At 40.3% G+C, this 22,565-nt stretch overlaps 1 protein-coding gene across 1 annotated transcript in view; it reads right to left on the reverse strand.

Moving 5' to 3' along the window:
* Positions 1-11,986: 11,986 nt before the first annotated feature.
* The window catches only part of RNASEH2B (ribonuclease H2 subunit B), a 70,649-nt gene continuing 60,070 nt past the window's right edge, over positions 11,987-22,565 (reverse strand). The window contains exon 10 of the mRNA XM_030200449.1: positions 11,987-12,503. Within this exon, the coding sequence (XP_030056309.1) occupies positions 12,471-12,503 (33 nt within the window). The 3' untranslated portion in view covers positions 11,987-12,470. The remainder of the gene's footprint in view (positions 12,504-22,565) is intronic.

A 22,565-nucleotide genomic window follows, 5' to 3' on the forward strand; every position in this document is an offset into this window, starting at 1 on the left:
TAAAAATGAGGTGAACATGAAAGGCAGCACTTATGAGCTACTGTGATTCAGGAAACAAATAAAGTAGAATTTAAATAAGGGTAATAATATGGCTGTAATGATAGGAACAAAAATCAGGAAACATTAAATCATAATGAGCATGGTTAGAATGATCAACAAACTCCATTTGGTTCTTATTGTGATTGTAAAGATTGATTTATCAAGTTCTTTCATTTCCTTTCAATAATTGCACTTGTTAATCACTTTTCTAGGTACCCCTAAAGCAGTGCATAAAATATTTTTCCCCTGGTGCATGGAGCACATTCGATGTATGCATGCAATGGGTGGTAACATCTGAAATGGGTTCCATTACTACATAGTGTATACCCTACTTTGATTTGTACCTGTCCTCTTCAGGGCACAGACCGTATAAGTCTGTCCAGCACTATCCCCGCCTCCCAACCACCAGCCCCGCCTCCCACCACTGGCTCTGACACAGACCGTATAAGTCTGCCCAGCACTATCCTCCCCTCCCACCACCGGCTGGCTCTGCCACCCAATCTCGGCTAAGCTCCTTAGGATCCATTCCTTCTGAATAGGATTCCTTTATGTTTATCCCACGCGTGTTTGAATTCTGTTACCGTTTTCATTTGATAGTTTCCTCCTGTTCTTTTAGGGCTCCAGTTTAATCAGAACCAGGGCCGAGCTCTTGTACCCAGATGCTGAAAACTCTGATGCTGTTCAGTACTGCGCCAGAAAAATATCGCCACAACAGTGCTGCAACACAGCTCCCTAATATTCACTAATGACATGCAAATTTAGGTGTGTCATCAGCGCTGAGCATTAGGGAGCTATTTCAGAGTTAGGGGAAGGATGATGCCTGGCACCTACACTGATGAGTTTTGCATACAGCACAGCTCTTCAGCCTATACCCAGAATGGCAAGGGGGGAGGAGGGAAGGAGGAGGAGGAGGAGGAAGAAGAGGCTGCCAGTTGCTGTTGCTGTTGCTTCATTGCAAGCTTTGATGAGCTGGAGTCTAGCGGGGCAGGACCTGCATGCAGCATGTGGGTGAACTGGGAGATATTAAAACACAGTTTGTAAAGTGTTGTAGAAAGGCTTAAAAAGCATGGATTTAAAGCTTGCTCTATAGAAAAAGCAACTGCCCCTTTCATCCCATGCTCCCTTTTTCTTACAAACACACTAAAGCTAGTCATACCATGAAAAAGGAGAATCCTGCAGTAAACCTGTAACCACACCGTGAATGTCATGCTGGCTGCCACTCGCTCCTCTCAACAACCCTAACGCCACCTCCAAGCTGGCGTTAGGTTCCCGGCGGTAAAGGCACCCTTGTTAAGGGCACTCTTCTTTGAGCATCTGGGTGCATCTAAAATTACCTACTTTACATGCAATTTACATGCTAGCCGTGCTAGCCTTTGCCGTATTCATTGATACCCATGCTGGAGCCCTCCGAGCATCCAGCGCTAGCTAATGTGGGTTCTAGTCTGGCACTGATGGCCTCTAACACCCGCATTTGCTTCTGAGCGTCAGGGCCTTGGTGCCATGAACCTTCATCCATAATTACCTGGGGGTTTTACCACTATTTTGTTACCTATGCCCAACATATTTAGTCTGGACTAGGGTTACCATATGGCTCCAGAAAAAGGAGGACAGATTGAGCCAATCTGGGTTTTACTTCCATTGCTTTCAATGGAAGCGAAACCCGGACTGGATCAGTGTCCTTCTTTTTCTGGAGCCATATGGTAACCCTAGTTTGGACATTAGCATGCACTAAGTGCCACGTGGCCCATGGCTATAAAATAGAATGTACAGCATTTAATGCACGCTAATTCCGTTAGTGTGTGCTAAGCTTTATTAAAAGGGTCCTAAGTGCCCTGCAGAAATAGCTAATATAATTTGAAATGTCTGACTTCAACTTATACATGTATATTCAGTAGTGTCATCTTAACTAGCGGAACCGCTGAGTATATGTATGACTCAAAACTAAGCTAAAGATTGGCTGAATGTTGACTTCAAAAGCTGTTTTAGTGCACGAGTTTTGTAGCTATGTGTGGGAAGATGGGATAAAGGAGACTGACGACTAGGAGAGATACTGGACGGAGAACAAAGGATATTGCAGAGAAGATTAGATGGAGGCAGAAGTGGAAACTGAAGGTAAATGGGAGAGGATGGAAAGAAAGACAAACAGACTGGTGGAGTGGAGGCAAGTAAAAGGAAAAGAATCAGCTTTTGGAGGGAGACAAGCAGGGTGTAGTGAGAACAGGTCGGGGTAGAGAGAAAGGGGCAACAGAGGATTGAGAGGGAGAAAAGAAAAGTAATGATAAGTAAAAGAAAACAGAAAAGAGCCGAAGAAAGAAGGACATGGAAAAAATTGAGAAAAAATAGTTTAGAAAGTTATTTTTGAACAAATATTACAAATCTTTGCATAGCAGTCCATTACATAAAAACAGCCAATTAGAAAAATGACATTTTCCACCCACCATCTAAGGAAAATCTTAAAGATCAGAAGCGTGAATGTAAGTCTAGGCCTCATAAAGTTTGGACTCATTTTCTGCAATTTCTTAAAACTGATGATAGGAATGACTAGTCCTTTCTTTAAATTATGTGTTATATGGCACATGTAGCAAATCTGTGATGGTAAGAAAAGTTACTAGCACATGGCATGCATTTGTTATATAATATTTAGGGGGAAGTTATCAAAGTGGGCTAGCGTTTAGACAGGCTATTTTACAGTTAACCTAGGTTATTAGCAACTGGGAGTGGAGTTGTGAAAGTGGGCTATCATTAAGATGGGTTATTTTACCATTCACTCATACTATTTCACGTAGATCCCATTTTATAATTTTGGTAAACGTATAATAACTCATCTTCATGGTAGCCCATTCTTATAACCTCCCCCCCTCCTTAATGATAATGTGACAGCTGTAAGATTCCATTGTATGTATGTTGCCAATAAATTTAAGTTAAAAATTAAGATATGTATACTTTGTATCGTTGTTACCACCAATAAAAAAGTTTTAACATAAACATTTGTCTAAATAAATTTTACAAGCCCTGGGCGCAAAGTTTTTTCTTTGATTTCCATGTAAATGCATGATACATTTAAGAAAAGTTTCTTTTATTTATTTTTTAACCTAAACAATTACATGCTTTCATTCAGTGTCGTATACCAAGTGCTTGGGTATAGATGTTGCAGTGGCATAGCCAGGATTTTTCAACAGGGGGTGCATCTCAAGCTTCCTGACCCTCCCACCAAATCTTTCCATCCCCAGTCCAGTACCTCTCCCTCACTCACACTCCCCAGCTCCAGTCCAGCTCCTCTCCCTCATTCTCAAACTCCGAGCCCCAGCATTTCCTTCATTCTCAAACCCACAGCCCCAGTCCAGCACCTCTCTCTCATTCTCACACTCTCCCAGGCCAGTCCAGCACATCTCTCTCATTCTCACACTGCCCCAGGCCCAGTCCAGCACCTCTCTCTCATTCTCACACTCCCCCAGGCCCAGTCCAGCACCTCTCTCTCATTTTCTACCCCCCTCCCCAGGCCCAGTCCAGCACCTCTCTCTCATTCTCACACTCCCCCAGGCCCAGTCCAGCACCTCTCCCTCATTTTCTACCCCCCTCCCCAGCCCCAGCATCTCCTTCATTCTCAAACCCACAGACCCAGTCTAGTAGTACCTCTCCCTCATTCTCACACTCCCCCAGGCCCAGTCCAGCACCTCTCCCTCATTCTCAACCCCCCAGCCCCAGGATCTCCCCCTCATTCTCAACCCCCCCAGCCCCAGCATCTCCCCCTCATTCTCAAACCCACAGCCCCAGCATCTCCTTCATTCTCAAACCCACAGCCCCAATCCAGTACCTGTTCCTCATTCTCACACTCCCCCAGGCCCAGTCCAGCACCTTTCCCTCATTCTCAAACTCCCCACCTTAGCATTCCACCTTCCAACATGTCTTTGAGGTCACCTGCGACAGGCCCCGCTGCCCCCTTCTGACACAATTTCCTGTTTTTTTCTCTGGTACAGTGGGATGCAGTTGAGGAAGAAATGTTGTGTCAGAGGGAGTGGGGAACCGGAGAAGGAAAGCCGCAGGTGACCTCAGGTATGAGTTTGAAGGTAGGATGAGGGAGGCTGTTTGAGATTGAGGGAGAGGTGTCGGATCGCAGATGGGGAGAGGAGGGGGAAACATGCTGGACCGGGGACAGCGGAAGAGATGGCAGACCATGAGGATGGGACTGGTCCCCGAGAGCGTGTGAAGAGGGGTGCTCAGCGCGTGAGCTTGTGAGAGCAGCCTAATGCATGTGACTTGATATCTCTGGGAAGGGAGAGATGCGGCGGGAGATGGTAGGGACTGACAGGGGGTGCATATGCAGCACATGCACATTGAATGGTTACGCCATTGAGTTGTTGTTATCTAAGTTATGAGATGATTGAGTTTACATCTGAAAGTTAGCAGCTAATTCCTATTATTGTTTATTTAATATGCCTACTCTCTGAGGCTTTTCATATTATGGAATCCCCTTTCTATTTGTGGTCTAAGTTTTCTCTTACCTCAGAGTTAAAAGAGTTTTTTTTTCTTTGTTTCCTACTGTAAATTTCCTTTAGTAGGAACATTTTCTGTTATCAAGATTGTTGTTTTGATTAATATTGTAAAATTGCATGAAGATGGGGTTCAAGAGTAAGAGGAAGATAAAGGGGGGATCACTGTGATGTACACTTTGTTTTCTTCTGTAGCACTAAGATGTTCTAGCAATAATGTTTAGTGATGTACACGGAGACAGTTTTATCACCTCATAATGTTTTGTTATCTATTGGAAAAATCTTAAAATAAAAAGTTAAAAAAAAAAATTGCATGAAGATAAATTAAAAAAAAAAGAAGCAAATATATCTTACAAATATACATATAGGAACATTTAGGCATATGTGCCATGGAATTGTTACAGAATCTTGAAACTTGTGCCATGTAGAGGGGCATTTTCAATACGATGTCTAAGTCAGACTTTGGTTGTTTTGTGCTAAGGAAGAGATTCTAGATATTGCACCTAATAAATTGGCACAGAAATCAGTGCTGACTAAGCATATTCTATAATTGGCACCTAGATTTAGGCGCCGATTATAAAATACGCTTAGTTGATATTTCAGTGCCTGATTCTGCGTGCATCCATTTACAGCAAGTAAAACATGGCATAAATCTGGCACGTAGATTTAGGCGCACTGGGCTATATTCTATAACAAGGCACCTAAATTTTGAAACGCCCATGAAACACCCATTTCTCCACATATAACCACACCCCTTTTTTGCCTGCGCATGTTAGAAGTTCGGTGCATATCATTACAGAATATGTTTAGTGAGTTGTATGCCTAAATTCTAATCAGTGCCAATTAGTGCTCATTATTGCTTGTTAAGTGCTGATATCAGCACTCATTAGCTTGTTAAACCAATTAAGTTATGCATGGTGTTATAGAATCCACGCCGATTTTGGCACCTAAATCTAAGCGCACTATATAGAATCAGGGGATAAATGTCCCAAATCCGAATAGCAAATGTAACCATTTTCAAAAAAGCAAAACATCTTTTTTTTTTTTGTCAAAAACACCATTTGTAACACGTTCTTGTGCTCTGTGTTCATCTTTTCAGGCTGTTTTTGAAAAAAAAAAAAAAAAAAAGCACAAGTGAAAAACGTAGAAAAGCGAGCCATTGGGATGTAGAAGGGGCCAGCAGTCATCCTTGAATCCCTCTAGTGGTCATCTGGTCATTTAGAACACCTTTTTGGTGGAGTAGCTTAGTGGGTAGTGCAGTGGACTTTGATCCTGGAGAACTGGGTTTGATTTCCACTGCAGCCCCCTCTGACTCTAGGCAAGTTACTTAACCCTCCATTGCCCCAGGTACAAATGAGTACCTGTGTATACTATGTAAACCGCTTTGAATGTAGTTGCACTAAGTCCCCCATAATCTTGCTTTTGAAACACCCCTGACACACTCTTTTGTGATTTGGATGAACTGCAGATGAAATGCATAGACAGACATCTGTAAAACAGGTTTTCGAAAATACCAATTTGGACGTTTTGAGAAGAAATCCATCTCTTTTGAAAATGAACCCCATAACCTATGGTTACAGAGGAGCAGAGGTCTTGTCTTTGATCATATTGTTTTCATTAATCCAAATTTTACCTCTTTTTGGACTGTTTGATAAACCCTGGAACTACATGGAGGAGTAGCCTTGTTGTTGAGCACCAGGCAGGCCTGATATCTAAAAGGGTCAGGTTCAAATCCCACTATGGTGCCTTGTAATCTTGGGCAAGTCACTTAATCATCCATCAGGTAAAAAAATTAGAGGGTGAGCCTAACAGGGAACCTAGTATACCTGCATGTAACTTGCCTTGAACTACTACTGAAAAAGGTGTGAGCAAAATCAAAATAAATATAGTAACTGACATTTAAATGCTGGAGAACATGAATCAAAGCAGAGTAGAAAATTCCAGTTAAAGTGTCAGGTGGCAGAATTTATGGACGTTAACATAGAAGCAATGAAAAAACTAAGTAGAGAAAATAAAAACCTCCTCTGGAAGCTGTCGGTTCCTAAATTAAGATTCATCTAAAGAGTGGAGGCATAGAGTAATGGTTAGAGCAGCAGGTTGACAGGGGAGCCAGGTTCAAATTCTTCTGCTGCTCCTTATGAGCAAGTCACTTCACACTCCATTTATCAGGTATACATTTAGATTGTGTGTCCTCTGGGAACAGGGAAATACTTAAGTGTACTTGAATGTAACTCATCTTGAGCTACAACTGAAAAAGGCATGAACCCAAATCACCTTCCATAAACATTGCATTCACTGAATATTATTATAATGGACAGGACCACTGCAAGAATATCAGACATCCTAGGCAAGTCATTAACCTAGTGTGCCCCCTCCCGTTAGCTTTCAGGATCTTTGCCTCCCTCCCATGATCATTATCACCGCAACATCACCCCTTTCTGTTGGTAAAAATACCCTATGTTTAAATTGTGTTTTCTACTGTATGTTTTTTTTCCGTTTTCATGTTCGTTCCAGTTTCCTACAGTGTGTTTTTTCCATTTTCAATTCTTCGTCATAACAAGAGGCTGCTTTGCACCTTTGTCCAGTTCTGGTTTTCATTGGGGCTATGATGTCCAGAGTGTTGGTGGTTCTCTCATCCCATTCTAATAGTGTTAGTCATTGGTGACCATTGGTCTGCATATATGGCTGTCCAAAAGTTGGTTGCATCAATCTTTCCTTAAATGCTAGCCTATGGAACTGTAATAGAGACTTCATATGCTAAGAAAAACTATTCCTTAAACTTCTTTGGTAAGTGAGCAGAGTAACTTAAAATAAAGTCCCTAAGATTACCTGTTTAATTCTAAGTCTACCTTTCCCCAAGTTTAAAAACAATTTCCCTCACAGCACCTCTTCTGAACTGAGGGGAACTCAGCCTTGCCTTATATGTTTGTGCTTCCTTGGTGATTCACACTGCAATCAGTGTGCGAATAAAGACATTTGAACATTTTTCTTTAATCAGTCACTGTGGCTTGATTGACAGATAACTGAACACAGTGTTTATCTTGCTGCCTAAAAGGAAAGTCTTGCAAAACGTTCTCTGAAAAGGTTTCTTTCTCTGGTAAACTATTTGATAAAGCCATAGCTCCCTTTATATAACAGATGCATGACATGCACCCATATTCCCTTCCTAACTGCCCTCTTATAAAATTACCTTTCCATTTCATGGTGTAATATAATTCCTTCTTGAAATAATCTCCAAAATTTAATAAGAATATGCTCTTTATTAAAATACAAAAATATTAAATCATGTTTTAACATGTTTGCTAGAAAAGTAAAGTACTCAATGTTATGTTTAATGCACATGGTAATTTTGTACTCCCATTTTCATGATTTAGTAATGCAACATCTATTGTAAAATATAGTATAATGTAAACAGTCGCAGTGCTCAGTGCAATACTGCCAGAACAGCAGAGGTTTTACAAAATATATTATCACTAGAACAGGGCTTCCCAAACATATCAGTTGGTTTTTCAGGATATCCACAATGAAGGTGAATGAGACAAATTTTCACATACCGGAGTACAACATATACAGGCTAATTTTATGGCTTATTTAACTTAATATACCGCCAATCGTGGGACAACGCAATTGTGGTTTACAAATCAGACACAGAAAAGAACTCCAGATTATGAGTGGATATCCTGCAAATATCCTGACTGGCTGTGGACTGTGGAGTTTCCTACACTGGACACTTGGAAAGCAACAACAAATTCAGAAGCTACTCTCCGTAACATTGTTCTAACACAGTTTTCATGCACTCCCTGTACCATAAGCTCCACAGTTTAAAATAAACATACTTAAAGTGCCACAAGTTTGCATTTAAACATTATGGGGGGATTTCAGTAAATGGTGTCCATAGTTAAGTGCTGACATGATCAGCGCTAAACTAGTATTCTGCAAAGAGCGCACAACCTTTACAGAATACTAGGTTAGCCTGCATTTTCCCCGGGATTCTATATATGGCACCTTAATTTCCATGTGGAAATCTAAGTGTATTCTATAACAATGTGCCTAACTTAATTGGTTAACTAGCTAATCAGCGCTGTTAACTGGACATTAACAAGCAATTATCAGCACTAATTGTCATTAATTAAGAGTTACATGTGGAGGAGTGGCCTAGTGGTTAGGGTGGTGGACTTTCGATTCCCACTTCAGGCACAGGCAGCTCCTTGTGACTCTGGGCAAGTCACTTAACCCTCCATTGCCCCAGGTACAAATAAGTATCTGTATATAATATGTAAGCCGCATTGAGCCTGCCATGAGTGGGAAAGTGCGGGGTACAAATGTAACAAAAATAAATAAAATAAACTCGCTAAGCGTATTCTGTAATGTGATGCGCCTAAATTCTAAGATGCATAGTTGAAAAGGGGCAAGGCCATAGGCGGGGCATGGGTGTTTCTAAAATCTATGTAAATTGTTATAGAATACACCACCCGTTCTGCTCCTAATTTAGGCGTTGGGATTTATGCCAAATAAAACATGGCAAATGGCTGCGATTAAATTTGGTCGTGTGGACAGGCACTTGGTGTTATTTTATATACAGCGTGGAAATTTAAGCCTATTCTATAAAGTTTAGGTGTACTTTACAGAATACGCTTAGGTGTATTTTTTTCCACGCAGAATTTTCAGGCGCCATATATATATAAAATCTAGCCCTTTGTGCCTAAGTTAGGCACCAGAGTTATGCCTGCTGAAAGCTGGTGTAATACTATCACCCAACTCAAGTGCAGAAACAACAGTATTCTACAACATTGCGTATAAATTCTGGGAACGCCCCTGACCTGTCCATGCTCCTCTCATGGCCACACCCCCTTTGGAGTTCCATGCCATGAAAACTAGGCATGCAAGTTATCGAATAGGGCACAGGGCAGTACATAACTCCAAATTAGTGCCAATTAATGCCAATAATTGATTGTTAACACCTGATTAAATAATTAATTTAGGCGCAGATCTAGGATCTGTACCCAAATTTGCACACTTAACTTAAGGCGCCATTTTCTGAATTCTCCCCTATAAGACTGTTTCTATTTAAACATTATAAGACTGTATTTTATATAAATTACCTTAAATGGGACAAATTCTCATAGACATTTACATATTTTTATGCCTAGGGTAATATTTGTCCATGCATCTCATTAAAAGAAAGCCAACAGGTCTCATCCCATACCCAACTAGTTTGTTGGTTTTAATTTAAGAATGTTTTTTAAAAGCCCAACATGGCACCTCTTTTCTATGCTCCATTAAGTTATGAAAAATGATGAAGGCATTACTTGCACTATATCAGTTTTCCCATAAGCACTAGGCAAGTTTTCAAAAGGTTTAGTTGGTTATAATTACTCTCTTCCTGGCCAAATAAATGTGTCTAGTTTTACTGGGCGCTGAAATTTAGCATCTTAAAAAATATATAATCCCAGTGAGGATGGGGGGGGGGGGGGGTATGGTTTGATTGGGACAGGGTAGTCATTTATTGTAAAGGGAAGTTATTTATTATTTTGACTTAGAATTTGCCTAGGGATAAATTTTTCAATCCATTTATGTGTATAAAACAGAGGTTTATCATGAAATTGTTAAACAACTGTCCATAGTATATGCAGAGAAAAACATTTGTGTAATGCAATTTTGTGCACATATTTATCAGTAATGAGTAGAGACATTCTCAGAGGTGGTCTTGGGGTGCAATTTGGACTTACAAATGTAGTTTTAGATTTTCAAAGTATGTGCATATATATTCTTGGAAATGTTGTGAATGTTTGTGAGTAGTTTCAGTCGGGCAATTTCAAAACAGAAAATATGCGTGTACCTTCCCTTGAAAGTTTGTGTAACTTCTGTGCATACTGGCTGCACAAGTTATGCAGTCTGTTTATAAAATTACCCTTCCTATGACCAATAAAATCAAAAAGCAAATAAACATGTAAATATACACCTACAGCAGAACAAAGTTATCATCCAATTATACATAATAAGACCAGCATAAAAACACCCATGATTAGAACCATATTCAACACAAAACATAAAATCCAATCATAATCCATTAAAAAAGCTTGGCAGTATAAGTCTACTAATAAATCACACCTGGGGTATCTTTCTTCTCCCGGTTTCGTTTACTCAATACTGATAATATATATTAGAAACCTTTAACAATTTTTTATACACACAACTGAGCACTGTTCACTAATATTAACCACAAGCTAATTAAGGGATAGCCTAGTTAGCTTGCACTGATTAGTAGATATAAGCGCATAAAAAAATATAAATTGTTAATAAAAATATGAAACAGAGAAACCTTTAAGATTTCTCAAGCATAACACAAAACAAAAAGGAAAAAAACAAAAGTAACAATAATCCATGGCAAATAAAGAAACAAAAATGAAAAGACAGAACAACATCAGCATTTCTAATATATATTATCAGTATAAGTCTACTGCCAACATTTTACCACTTCCCTAAAAACTAAACTGAAAAACCTTAGAACAGCCCACTCTCAAATCACTGTTGATCTTCTAAGTCCAACTAATGCCAACCATTACTTTAACAGATCAATTAGTCAGCCATGAACTCACTCCAGGCAGCCAAATTCCCCCCTGAATGAAATCATCTTAACTAACTTCCTAAAATGCAAATAATCTGGTGGCATTCTAGCTCCAGTGGGTACTTTGTTCAAAAGTGTGGAGAGACACACTTAAAGGCCTTTGGCCTCTCAGCATCCCTCAAAGGTGGTACTACTAACCATGAGACCTCTGAAGAGAAGGTCTCAACGGGTGAATACTACTTACAGCTAGAATTACTAACATGCAATACCGTGTTAACACATGTTAATGCCATTACTGCACATAATTAGTAACTAGTTCCACTGCATAAAATAGGACTGTAGTAAATAACGCATGTTAATAGCATTAATTTATGTTAACACGCTAGCCTACATAAGTACATCTAGCTTGTTTGATCAATATCCCTCACCCATTCTTCTCAGAGCCTTAAATGTTAGGCCCAAAAATCTGAGAATTAACATTATCTTGGACAGTTAGCTAGTGTAACAATTCCCCAAATTAACTGACTTACCCCCTGTTTACAAAGCCGCGCTAGTGGTTGCCGGTGTGCTAATGCCGATATAGCTCATTCACTTTGGGGTCCTTTTAATAAAGGGTTGTTGTGCAGCAACGGGCTTGCCACGTGGCAACCTGGAACAACTGACGGCCAAATCGGGTGCTGGTGGTAGTTTATCCCCCAGCACACACCATTTCCTTTTCCTGTACAATAATACCGCCGGGGGGGGGGGGGGGGGGGGGGGTTACCTGGCAGTAATTGGGCAGCACCACACACACCTCAATGGGTGGAGGTAAGGGCTTCCTCTGAAACGGCCGTGCGACAAGTGCAAACTTACTGCATGGCCATTTCTTTTTTCAGGCTTTTTACCCATTGCAATAAAAAGGGTCCTGGCACTTGACAAAAATGGCCGCTGCCGCTAGCACAACGCACCTTTTACCACAGCTTAGTAAAAGAGTCCCTTTGAATGGGATGTGTTGGCATTTTGCCATGCAACTTTGTAAACAGGGGGTTTACTTTGGTGTCCAAATTTAGGAAGATCAATTTTAGGTTTAAAATTAGCCAAAGACCTTTTGGCTACTAGACTGTTTTCAGCTGCAGCCTGGTCAGCTAATTTGTGGCTCAAAAGCAGCTTATTTTAGCTGGTCAAAATCTGGTTCAGTGAGGCGTCTAGCTGTGCTCTGAATATCCACTCCATTGTTTTAAAAATTTAGCTACAAAAAAGGAGTCAAGAGTATTTCTGGGTCCTGGAAGTCCGCATTCAGGCTTCAGAATCTTATTTCAGAGTATATATGAAGAAAAAAATAATTGGTATCTGGAATGTTGAAAGTTGGCATACAGCCTTCAATCCTGAACAATTCATTTCTTCTTCAGTCGTCCTTTTGCTGCCACCTAGAGATAAAATGGGAAATAAAACCCCAAATATTTTTACATATATAGTCATAGCAGTAAAATCAGTAACCCTTGATTTTCAACTATACACCTATATTCATGTGTTTGAATTATTTTGAATAGTCTTGTACAGTTTCCTCAGAGCTATTTTTCTGGGTTATATCAGTAAGGAGTAGATAGTGGGACTCCCTAGGGATCTGTGCTGGGACCGCTGCTTTTTAACATATTTATAAATGTTTCAAAATGGCCAGTGTTGAGACCGGATGGAGGTTATGCTCTTGAAGAGATTGATATAAGAAGTGGAGTGGAGCAGTTAAGTTTCCATGTGTGCTGGTTAAGCTTTTCACCTTTTGGACTGGTCAACAATCTGATTATCTGGAATAGATAAGTCTTTTCATCTTTTGGACTGGTCAATATTTTTTCATTTGGAGTTCATCGAAGGATCTATTAAGATACGATTAATCATATGTTGGGATTGATCGTTGGATTAATATAAAGAAGATTTATTGAAGACTTATTAAAGGAATGTAAAGGTGGATCGTTTATAACATGGACAAGTGATTCTTTCATGGACTTAATTGTTCATAGTTTGTATATTTAATTGTATTTTTGTGGTATGTAAGAAATGTGTGTGAATGTGTGTGTTGTTTATGTAAATGACGATTATTTTGAAAAAAAATTTTCTATGCATATTCATCAGGGAAATCCTGAAAACTCAACTGTGTTGTGGTCCTCGAGGACCAAGGTTGCCCACCCCTGGTGTACAATGTGAAGTGCAATTCTATATCCGAGCGCCTGAGGTTAGGCATCCCTTTGCACATGTATATGCACTGAAAAGTAGCACTTATGCACATAAACACCCTAAGCACTATTCTATAAGGGCACGTGTAAGTGCTATACCATGCAAATGCTAGGGTGGGGCATGGGCATGTCTCCCAGTTACACATGCTACTTATGGAATGCTATTAGTTATGCATGCCCCTGCTGTTTTTAAGTATGCTCAGTTTTGTGCAACTCTGGGTACCTAAATGAAAGGTGTGCTGATGCCAGATTACACTAGTATTCTGTAGTGGAATCTGGGCATCTAGATGCTGTTATAAAATTGGCACTCCTACGCAGCATCAGGGCACCTTCATGGAGGTGCCCATTTATAGACTTGCCACCAAATTGGCTGTGCTATTTGGTCCATATCGAATACTTTGCAGTGCGTGCAGAAGTCTTTTAAGACGAACGTGTCCATGCTAAAAACAGTCTTTTTAAAGACTATTGCTCTACTTTGAAGATTTCCCTACATCATTTTTCAGGAACATTCTGCGAAAGAGACTCCTGTTGCAGGCCTAACGGCCGAAACACGACGTTGTGTCGAGTCTTCATACTTTAAATAAACTTTTTCATTTATGTACATCTTCCTGTCTTTGGTATCCTTGGTCGCTCTCCCACTCTCTTTGTTGTACTGTTAAATTTGGTTATATAAACACTAATCACTATTTTTAAATAAAATGAACTACAAATAAAAAAGTAATTACTAAAGTACGGCACTTAAGTGAGTCCAAATCTGGTTAACCTAAGTTATAGGATCTCTCATTTCAATCTAACATAGGTCATCTGATATTTTTCAATTTAAAAATTAATTGTACTACTGAAAATACCTTTTGCATGGAACAGTGGAGTTTATTTTCCTATTGCAATATTTAAGCTATGAAGCAAAAGTCTACTCTCAAAATATCTGCAGTTTCTGTTATTTCTTAAGGTAAATAATATCTAATTTTATTGGTTCTTTGGAGGCTTATGAAGTCTTGTAAAGGAGCAGCTGCTCAGCAGCAGTCATTTCCTAAAGTCAAGCTGAAATGTTAAACAAAACACCTGTTTGAATCAAGTTGAGTAAATCACTCTTTTTAGCTGTGGTTCATTAGAACTGAGAGGTTTATGAGATTTTATTGAATGTGTGTGTACTGCAGTTTGTGTTTTTATGGCATTTTCTAATAAGAAATTCAAGCAGCTTGTTGCCCTCACCTCTTTATAATTCTAAAGCTAATAAATCTGGCTCCCACCAAACTTTGTGTGGAGTAAGTCCTAGAGAAGACATCAGACTTTTCAAAGTTGGCGAGTGACTGAAGGAAAGGCCAGAAAGGGGCAAGTTGGCATATTTCCAAAAAATATGCATTTGGAGGGGAGGGGTGTTTTATAGTTTAACTTGCAGGTCAAATGCAGCAGAAGGAACACTGCACCAATATACAGTATTGTTGAACTTAAAATATATATTTTTTAATTTCCATAGTAAAGTTATCAAAAATTCTTAAACTTGGGTAACTGAATTCTTTAAGTTAAGTGAGTCAGAGTTCATATATGGAAATCAGAACATCAAGATGACAGATTTTTGTTGCAAAATTACTGTTTGTGGGATAGTAACACTGCGATGATGTCAAAGTCATGGACTAAAGAATAAGGCCAGTTATAGTAAGATGTGGTTTTGTCAAGAATTACTTTCCTTAATTAATGTCTAATGTATGACTGAGACTGTGATAAAAGCATCTAAGCTGAATGTCTCAGGAGATGAAGAAGGCATCTACTGATATCACAGGTCTAGAAACCTGCAGTGGGTGCAATATTAATTTTCATTTGTAATTTCTGTTTGAACTGATCAGTCCATGATAAGAGACTGTGGTGCACAGCCATCTTTCTTAGAGATAGTAAATTTCCGCTGATGGAATCGGGAATCTGTTCCTATACTTAATTCTGCTAATTTGTATTTTTGCTGTTTTTAGGTAAAAAAAAAAAAATCTTCCTAAGGTGGAAGCCAGCAGGGCTGGTATTAGGGGGGTGCAAGCAGGGAAATTGCTGTAGGCCCCTATGCCACAGGGTTCCCCAAAGCCTCATCAAGGCTGAAGAAGACAATTTGCAGGCAGGCTTTGGGGCCCCCTTCCAAATTTCTGCCTGGGTCCCAGCATGTCCAACACCAGCTGTAGAAACCAGATAAACTTCTTTGAACCCTTGCAGACTGGTGCATTTTGGTTGGTCTGTCATCTTCTTGTGTCAATCCACAAAGTCATATTTCTATACAACGATGGTGAGTTGGCCTCAGCAAGATCCCTCTATTGTATAAGGGCTATCCTCATGCAAGGGTCAGTGAGACACCACATTCCCTGTGCTCTGAGTTGGCCTTTTATCCAAGCTTCTCTAGTCTCTACTTATGATTACTGTTAGCTTTTGGTCCAATTAATCTTTCCATTAAAATCTTTTTTTTCTCTGTCACCAGTACACGTCTGTCTTCAAGTTTCAAGGAATGGGGATCTCATAAGCCTAGTAAGTAGGTAATCAGGCCTAGAACAGAGTGGAGGAGTAGCCTAGTGGTTAGAGCACTGGCATGATAGCAGGGGAAGCCAGGTTCGAATCCTGCTGCTTACTGCTCTGTGTGATCTTGGGCAAATCCCCTAATCTTCCATTATCTCAGGTACAAACTTATATTATAAGCCCTTTAGGAACCCGGAAATACCCAGTCTATCTAATATAATTCATCTTGAGCTACTACTAAAAGGTGGGAGCTAATTCTAACTAACTAACTAACTAACTAACTAAATAAATAAAATGTGGCACTTCAATGGCTTTATGGGATACTTTGCTCAAGAAATAATACCCATGCATTATGTCAAGAAGTAAAAGCTCCTCTGCAACAAATATGTAAAGGGAAGAATGACCTGCTCCCTTAAGCATAGGCACCAACTCCGTGGGTGTTGTGGGTGCTTGAGCACCCCCAATATTTCACCCGCCAGAACTGGAAGTTCCCTGGTCTTCGCCCGCCCGACTTGCCCGGTGCCCGCCCTCGCATTCCTGCATGCCGCCCAGAATTTTAAAAGTCATCTTACCTCGGGGTCTTGGCGGCAGCAGTGAAAGGCGAGCAGGTTCGGCACTTCAGCCTTCCCTTCTCTCTCAGCTCTGGTCCCGCCCTCATTTCCTGTTTCCGCACAGGGGGGACCACAGCTAAGAAAGAGAGAGAAGGGAATAATTTCTGATCATATGCAACATGATACGGTTTCCGTGCACATGTTCATTCGGAAGTTGATTGAGTTTTTGACGAATAAAACGAAGATTACAAGAATATACTACTTTAGTGACGGTTCAGCAGCACAATACAAAAATTTCGTCAATCTGTGCAATCACAAGAATGATTTTGAAATTGAGGCCGAATGGAACTTTTTTGCCACGAGTCATGGCAAGTCACCATGTGATGGAGTTGGTGGCACGACTAAACGTTTGGCTGCTCGAGCCAGCCTCCAGCGACCATTAACCGACCAAAGACCAACGCCAATAGATCTGTTTAACTTTTGTGGTTGGATCGAAATCCTGATTGTGATTCATGTAGTACTGAGAATTTGTTTAAGTAGTTGGTAAGCTGCTTGGTTACCATACTTTCCATTAGTTTGACTTCCAGAGGGATAGATGCTACCGGGTGGTAATTGGTTATGTCATTTGCTTTTTTCTTTGGCTCTTTAGGTATTGGGGTAAGTAGTACGTTTCATTTGTCCTTAGGGAAGAGTCCATGTTGTAACATATAGTTTAGGTGTGACGTGAGGTCTGCTATGAAGCGTTGAGGGGGGGATTTTATTAGATTGTTGGGCCATATGTCCAGTTTGCAGTGGGATTTGGCAAACCTGTTGATTGCTTGGGTGATGGTTTCATTGGTAAGTAGAGTGAAGTTTGTCCAGATTCGGTCTGCTGGATATTCAGCGGGGATTGGATCCAGACAGTCAATGAATTTTTCGTGGTCGGTGGTATTAATTGGTAACGTGATTCGTAGCTTTATAATTTTCTCGTTGAAGTATTTAGCAAGGTTGTCTGCTGATAGGGTGTCTGTGTTGGTTGTGGTAACCGGTGTGGTATCTAGTAGTTTGTTCACGAGCTGGAAAAGTTTATGCGTGTCTTTGTAGTCTGGTTCTATTTTGTAGTATGACGTTTTGGTTTGTCTTATGGCATATTTGTATTTTCTTTGCATTTGTTTCCATGTGTTAAGTGTGTATTCATCTTTTAATTTATTCCATGCTTGTTCAAGCCTCCTAACTTGTGTTTTTAGTTTTTTTCAATTCTTCGTTAAACCACGGTATCGAGTTGTGTCTTCGTGAGGTTCTTGTTTGAAGTGGTGCTATTTTGTCTAATATGCTTCTGCATCTGTTGTCCCAATCTAGAAGATAGTGTTTCGAGTCCGTTTGTGCTTTCCATTTGTTCTTGTAGATCTGTTGCCAGAATGTTAGAGGGTCGATTTGGCCTCTCGTGGTGTAAGTTTTGCGTTCTTGATTGTGGTATGAGCCTTTTTTTCGCCATTGTAGGGATAGGTTTAATTTGTAGTGGTCTGACCATGGGTATGTCTTTCCATTTTGTATGTGATAGTATTAGGTTTATGTCTGAGGACAGTTTGTATGTGATGAGGTCGAGTGTGTGTCCTTTGACATGGGTTGCTTGCATATTTGGCCATTTGGGGTCCCATAGTTGGAGGAAATCCTTGCATTCAAGTGCATTGGTTGAGTTAGGGTCTTCTAGGTGTAGGTTTATGTCCCCTATTATAAGTAGATTGGCGTTAGATACACAGGTATTCAATATGAAATCCATGAAGTGTGGTTGGCATTCATGCCAGTTACGTGGTGGTCTATAAAACAAGACAACGTTTAGGTGGTCAAGTAAGGTTGTATGGTGGATTCTAACTGAGGCAATTTCAAGTTGGGGTGTTATTGGCTCAGCTGTCGTTGTTACAGTGAAGTAGGACCTATGGATTAGTGCTATGCCTCCTCACTTTTTTTCTTTCCTTGTCCAGTGAGTGATTTTGTAGCCTGGGGGGCATAGATCTAAAATTATGGGGTCCTTATGATCGTGGATCCAGGTTTCACTGATGAATAGTAGGTCGAGGTTGTCTGCCGTGATCCAGTCTGTTATTGTTGTTGTTTTGTTGACTACTGATCTGGCGTTTATGTATCCCACTTGAATTGTTTGGTAGGGGTCAGCTAGGTTTGAAGTTGTGTTGATTTTTGTTAGTTGTCTATTCTCTTGTAGTGTGGGTTTGTTGTGTCCTTTCTTTCCTTTTGTGTTGATTTTGCCCGTGTATAGTAGTGCTTCGTTTTGGTTGTTGTTATTTTGGTGAGATGTATGGTATCTGGGTAGTCTGTTGAGCTTGTGTATTGTGGGTATGTTGTTGGTATCTGTGAAAGGGGTGGTTAGTGTGTGGTGAATTAGGGATAGGGAGTAAATTATTAGGAGCAGTTTGGCGGTGTTCATTTTGTTGTTGGTACACTTTGGGCTATTAGATGATCGGGTATGATGGTTGTGTTGTTGGTCCTTGTTCATAGGATGGTGTCTATGCGGTCTGGCTTTGGTGCTCTATGGTAGTAGTGAATTTGCATCCCTAGAAAACAACCATCACAAAAAACCTCCCACCATCAGGTTGGCCCACTCCCTTTTATTTGGTGAGATAATCCATCTAATCGTATTTGCCTAAAGGTTTACTAAGGATGGGTAAAAATAAAAAGTCAGAATGAAGTGAATTCAATTCCAGTGTTTTTTTTGTTTTTTTTTTTAGACTGGAGGTCGAAAAGCTTGGGAAATTTGAGTTTTGCAGAATGATGGCTATTGTAAAATGGTCATTTGGAGACATGTTGCATAAACAAAAGATGGCATACGAAAAATATCAAGCAGCAGATGAAGACACAGTAGACGATTCATTAACATCCTCTGCTCACAAAATGCAATTCACCCAGGTGCCATTTTTAATTTATGCTTTGAACCACAAAACCTGCTGGAATATATTCTGCCTAGGGCTGGAGTATCTCTGGAAGGTCTCTTTCCAGTCATTCAAAACCATGGCCGCAGTCGTTTCCTTTCAAGGCAACCTTGGTAAAGCTAGCTGAAACAAGCCACACCAGTTTACTATATCACAGGGCTTCCCAAACTTGACCTGGGGACCCCATAGCCAGTCACATTTTCAGGATCTCCCCAATGAATATGCATAACACAAATATGCATTCACTAGAGACCCAGCAAATGAAAATTTATCACATGAAATGCATATTCATTGTGGATCCGCAGGGAAGACCTGCTCTATCACACAGAGGGAAAGACAATAATACTGCTAAGAACATAAGAGTAGCCATACTGGGTCAGACCAATGGCCCATCTAGCCCAGTATCCTGTTTTCCAAACAGTGGCCAAGCCATGTCACAAGTACCTGGCAGAAACCCAAATCGTGGAAACACTCCATACTACAGATCCCAGGGCAAGAAGTTGCTTCCCATGTCTGTCTCAATAGAATACGATAGACTTTTCCGCCAGGAATTTGTCCAAACCATTTTTAAACCCAGATATGCTAACCACTGTTGTTTAACATCTACTGGTGGCAATTTCTTATGGCAAAGGCCACCTTTAAAGAGATGGTAATGCTTTTCTCAGTGGTACTTGCTTTATTTTTTAAAGCGCTCCACCAGACCTTGTTCTTTACACAACCAGCCTAACATTATCACTTAAAACATATGCTCCTTCCTTTCAATCATACTTCACATTCCAGATACTTTCTCTCTGAAGAGTACCACTTATTAATATATGCATATTCTTGATCACATACAAGAAATACAACATGTAAGATTTATGCCAAAAGTAAAATCTTTACTGAAAATAAATTTAAATTCCATTATCCCGAACTAAAACAAAAAAGCTTACAGTTTCTTTTGGTTGTCCCCTTCTGTGGGGGTAGGGGGACAAGGAGTGTATAACTAAGGTAAGAGCTGCAAGGTCTTGCTCTGTCTATCTTGATGGGTGGAGGGTCCCTTGTTCCTCTTCTCCTATCCCATGGAAGGATCTTCATGTCATTGTGGAGCTGAAAGAAAAACAAAACAACTGAGAAAGGATGTATCACACATAAAACAGAACCTAAGAAGTGCAAAGCAACATGGTAGTAAGCATTTAAAGCTCCATCAAGTGTAATTTACTTAATTCCGGTATAAACCCCAGTGTATGCATCCAGTGGGGAGAATATGGAAGGTCCAGACATTTTAGAAAAGCAGCTGCACTGTCTGCCTGCACTGGAAAAAAATAAAATAAAGCAAAACACAAACCAAAACCACAAATCAATATCTAAAAAGATAAGGTACAAAGAGCTACAGATGAGAATCTACACAGACAACACACACAAAGATAGGACAGACTTACACCACACATGCCTCTTCTTTGCATGCAACACTGAACTGCACCCACAACACAGAAATGATACAGTGTAAACAAAGGGTTGGATTCAGTAGGCAGTCAAAAATCAGCACCAAGCGCTATTCTATAAAAGGTGCTGCAAAATGAGTTTACTTTATAGAATAGGTTTAGAGCTAATTCCACACCTACAATCAAGCGCCAGAATTTATGCCAGCTGAAACTTGGTGTGCCAGCACGAAATTCATTGCATTTCAGCGCATAATGGTGCTATTCTATAAAACTAGGCAACCTTTTTTGGAATGCCCAAGCCCCTCCCCTGGTCACACCCTCTTTTCAGTTACACGCTAGAGCAGTGGTTCCCAAACCTGGTTCTGGAGGCACCCCAAAATGCAAGAACAATGAGAAGTGGACCAGGCTCTCCAAGGACAGATCACGGAGATGTCAAGTTCTTGATTGCACAAATTTAACTGATGATTAATTACACAAATTTAATTGAAGACTCAACACTACTGTGTTTTGGCCTAAGGCCTGCCTCAGGAGTGTTTTTATACACTCTGTGGATTCAAACCATCCAGTGTGGAACGTGGCAAATCAGCAATGAAATCAAGTGGTCAAAGATGAGTTTGCAGACCACTTGATTTCATTGCCGATTGCCACATTCAACATTGGATGGTTTGAATCCACAGATTGTATAAAAAAAGACTTCTGAGGCAGGCCTTAGGCCAAAACACAGTAGTGTCAATCTTCAATTAAATTTGTGTAATTAAAGTCTTCAATAAAGTTTGTGCAATCAAGAACCTGATGTCTCTGATCTATCTTTGGAGAGCCTGGTCCATTTCCCACTGTTCTTGCATCTTTGTGGGATTCCTGCGTTCCTCCACCCCAGTGGACTTTTTACATATCTTTCAGCCAGTCAGGTTTATAGTATATCCACAATGAATATTCACGAGACAGATCTGCATGCCGTGGAAGCAGTGCATGCAAATCTGTCACGAATATTCATTGTGGATATCCTGAAAACCTGACTGATGGGTGCCTCCAGGTCAGGTTCGGGAACCACTGCGCTAGAGGATGTAGGCACGGGGTGTTATAGAATAGCACACAAAATGATGTGCATGTAAATACAAATTAGTGCCAATTAAGTGTTATTAATGATTAAGGCCTATTAATTCATTATTGATAGCAAATTAACTAATTTAGATATGGATCTTGGATCTGCCATCTAAATTTTAGATGCGGATCTTTCAGCACCATATATAGAATCGGGGATGGGGAACAAACTTGGAGAGTAAATATCCAGCATATAAAAACTCACTGTGGTGCACCTGCCAGAGCCACAGAGAAAATGACAGCAGATAAAAGACCATATGGTCTATTTAGTCTGCCCATCCATACCATCTACTATCTTCCTTCCCTTAAAGATCCTATGTCTCTCTCCCATGCTTTCTTGAATTCAGATAAAGTCTTTTGTCTCCACAGACACACAATATGAAAGGCAACTCACAAAGACACAAATAAAACATAGTAGACATTAACACTATCACCATACTTGCAGTCACAGCACACACTGGACCCGTCAACAATGTGTGTGAAACTTTAACACAAGTACAATATGGGAAAGGAGGACCTGGCAGGATGGTCTTCAGGGTCCCAGTAGTAGTAGTCTTGTAGCTGCAGAGGGCGACTATCTTCACCATCGGTCAAGCAATGATCAGGCGCACGTGGATCTCTGCAGTTCTATACAGTTAAGTATCACAGCAGAATTAAAGGGACTACATCTGTGCTGATTTGGTTGACATTCTGTGCTCTCTTCTCACAATGAGCACCAGCTTTTATAAAACAGACAGTGAATGGCAGCAATCATTCTTCTGATGGCAGTGTCTT

The sequence above is a fragment of the Microcaecilia unicolor genome, chromosome 4 (assembly GCF_901765095.1).
Source record: "Microcaecilia unicolor chromosome 4, aMicUni1.1, whole genome shotgun sequence".
Classification (NCBI taxonomy): domain Eukaryota; kingdom Metazoa; phylum Chordata; class Amphibia; order Gymnophiona; family Siphonopidae; genus Microcaecilia; species Microcaecilia unicolor.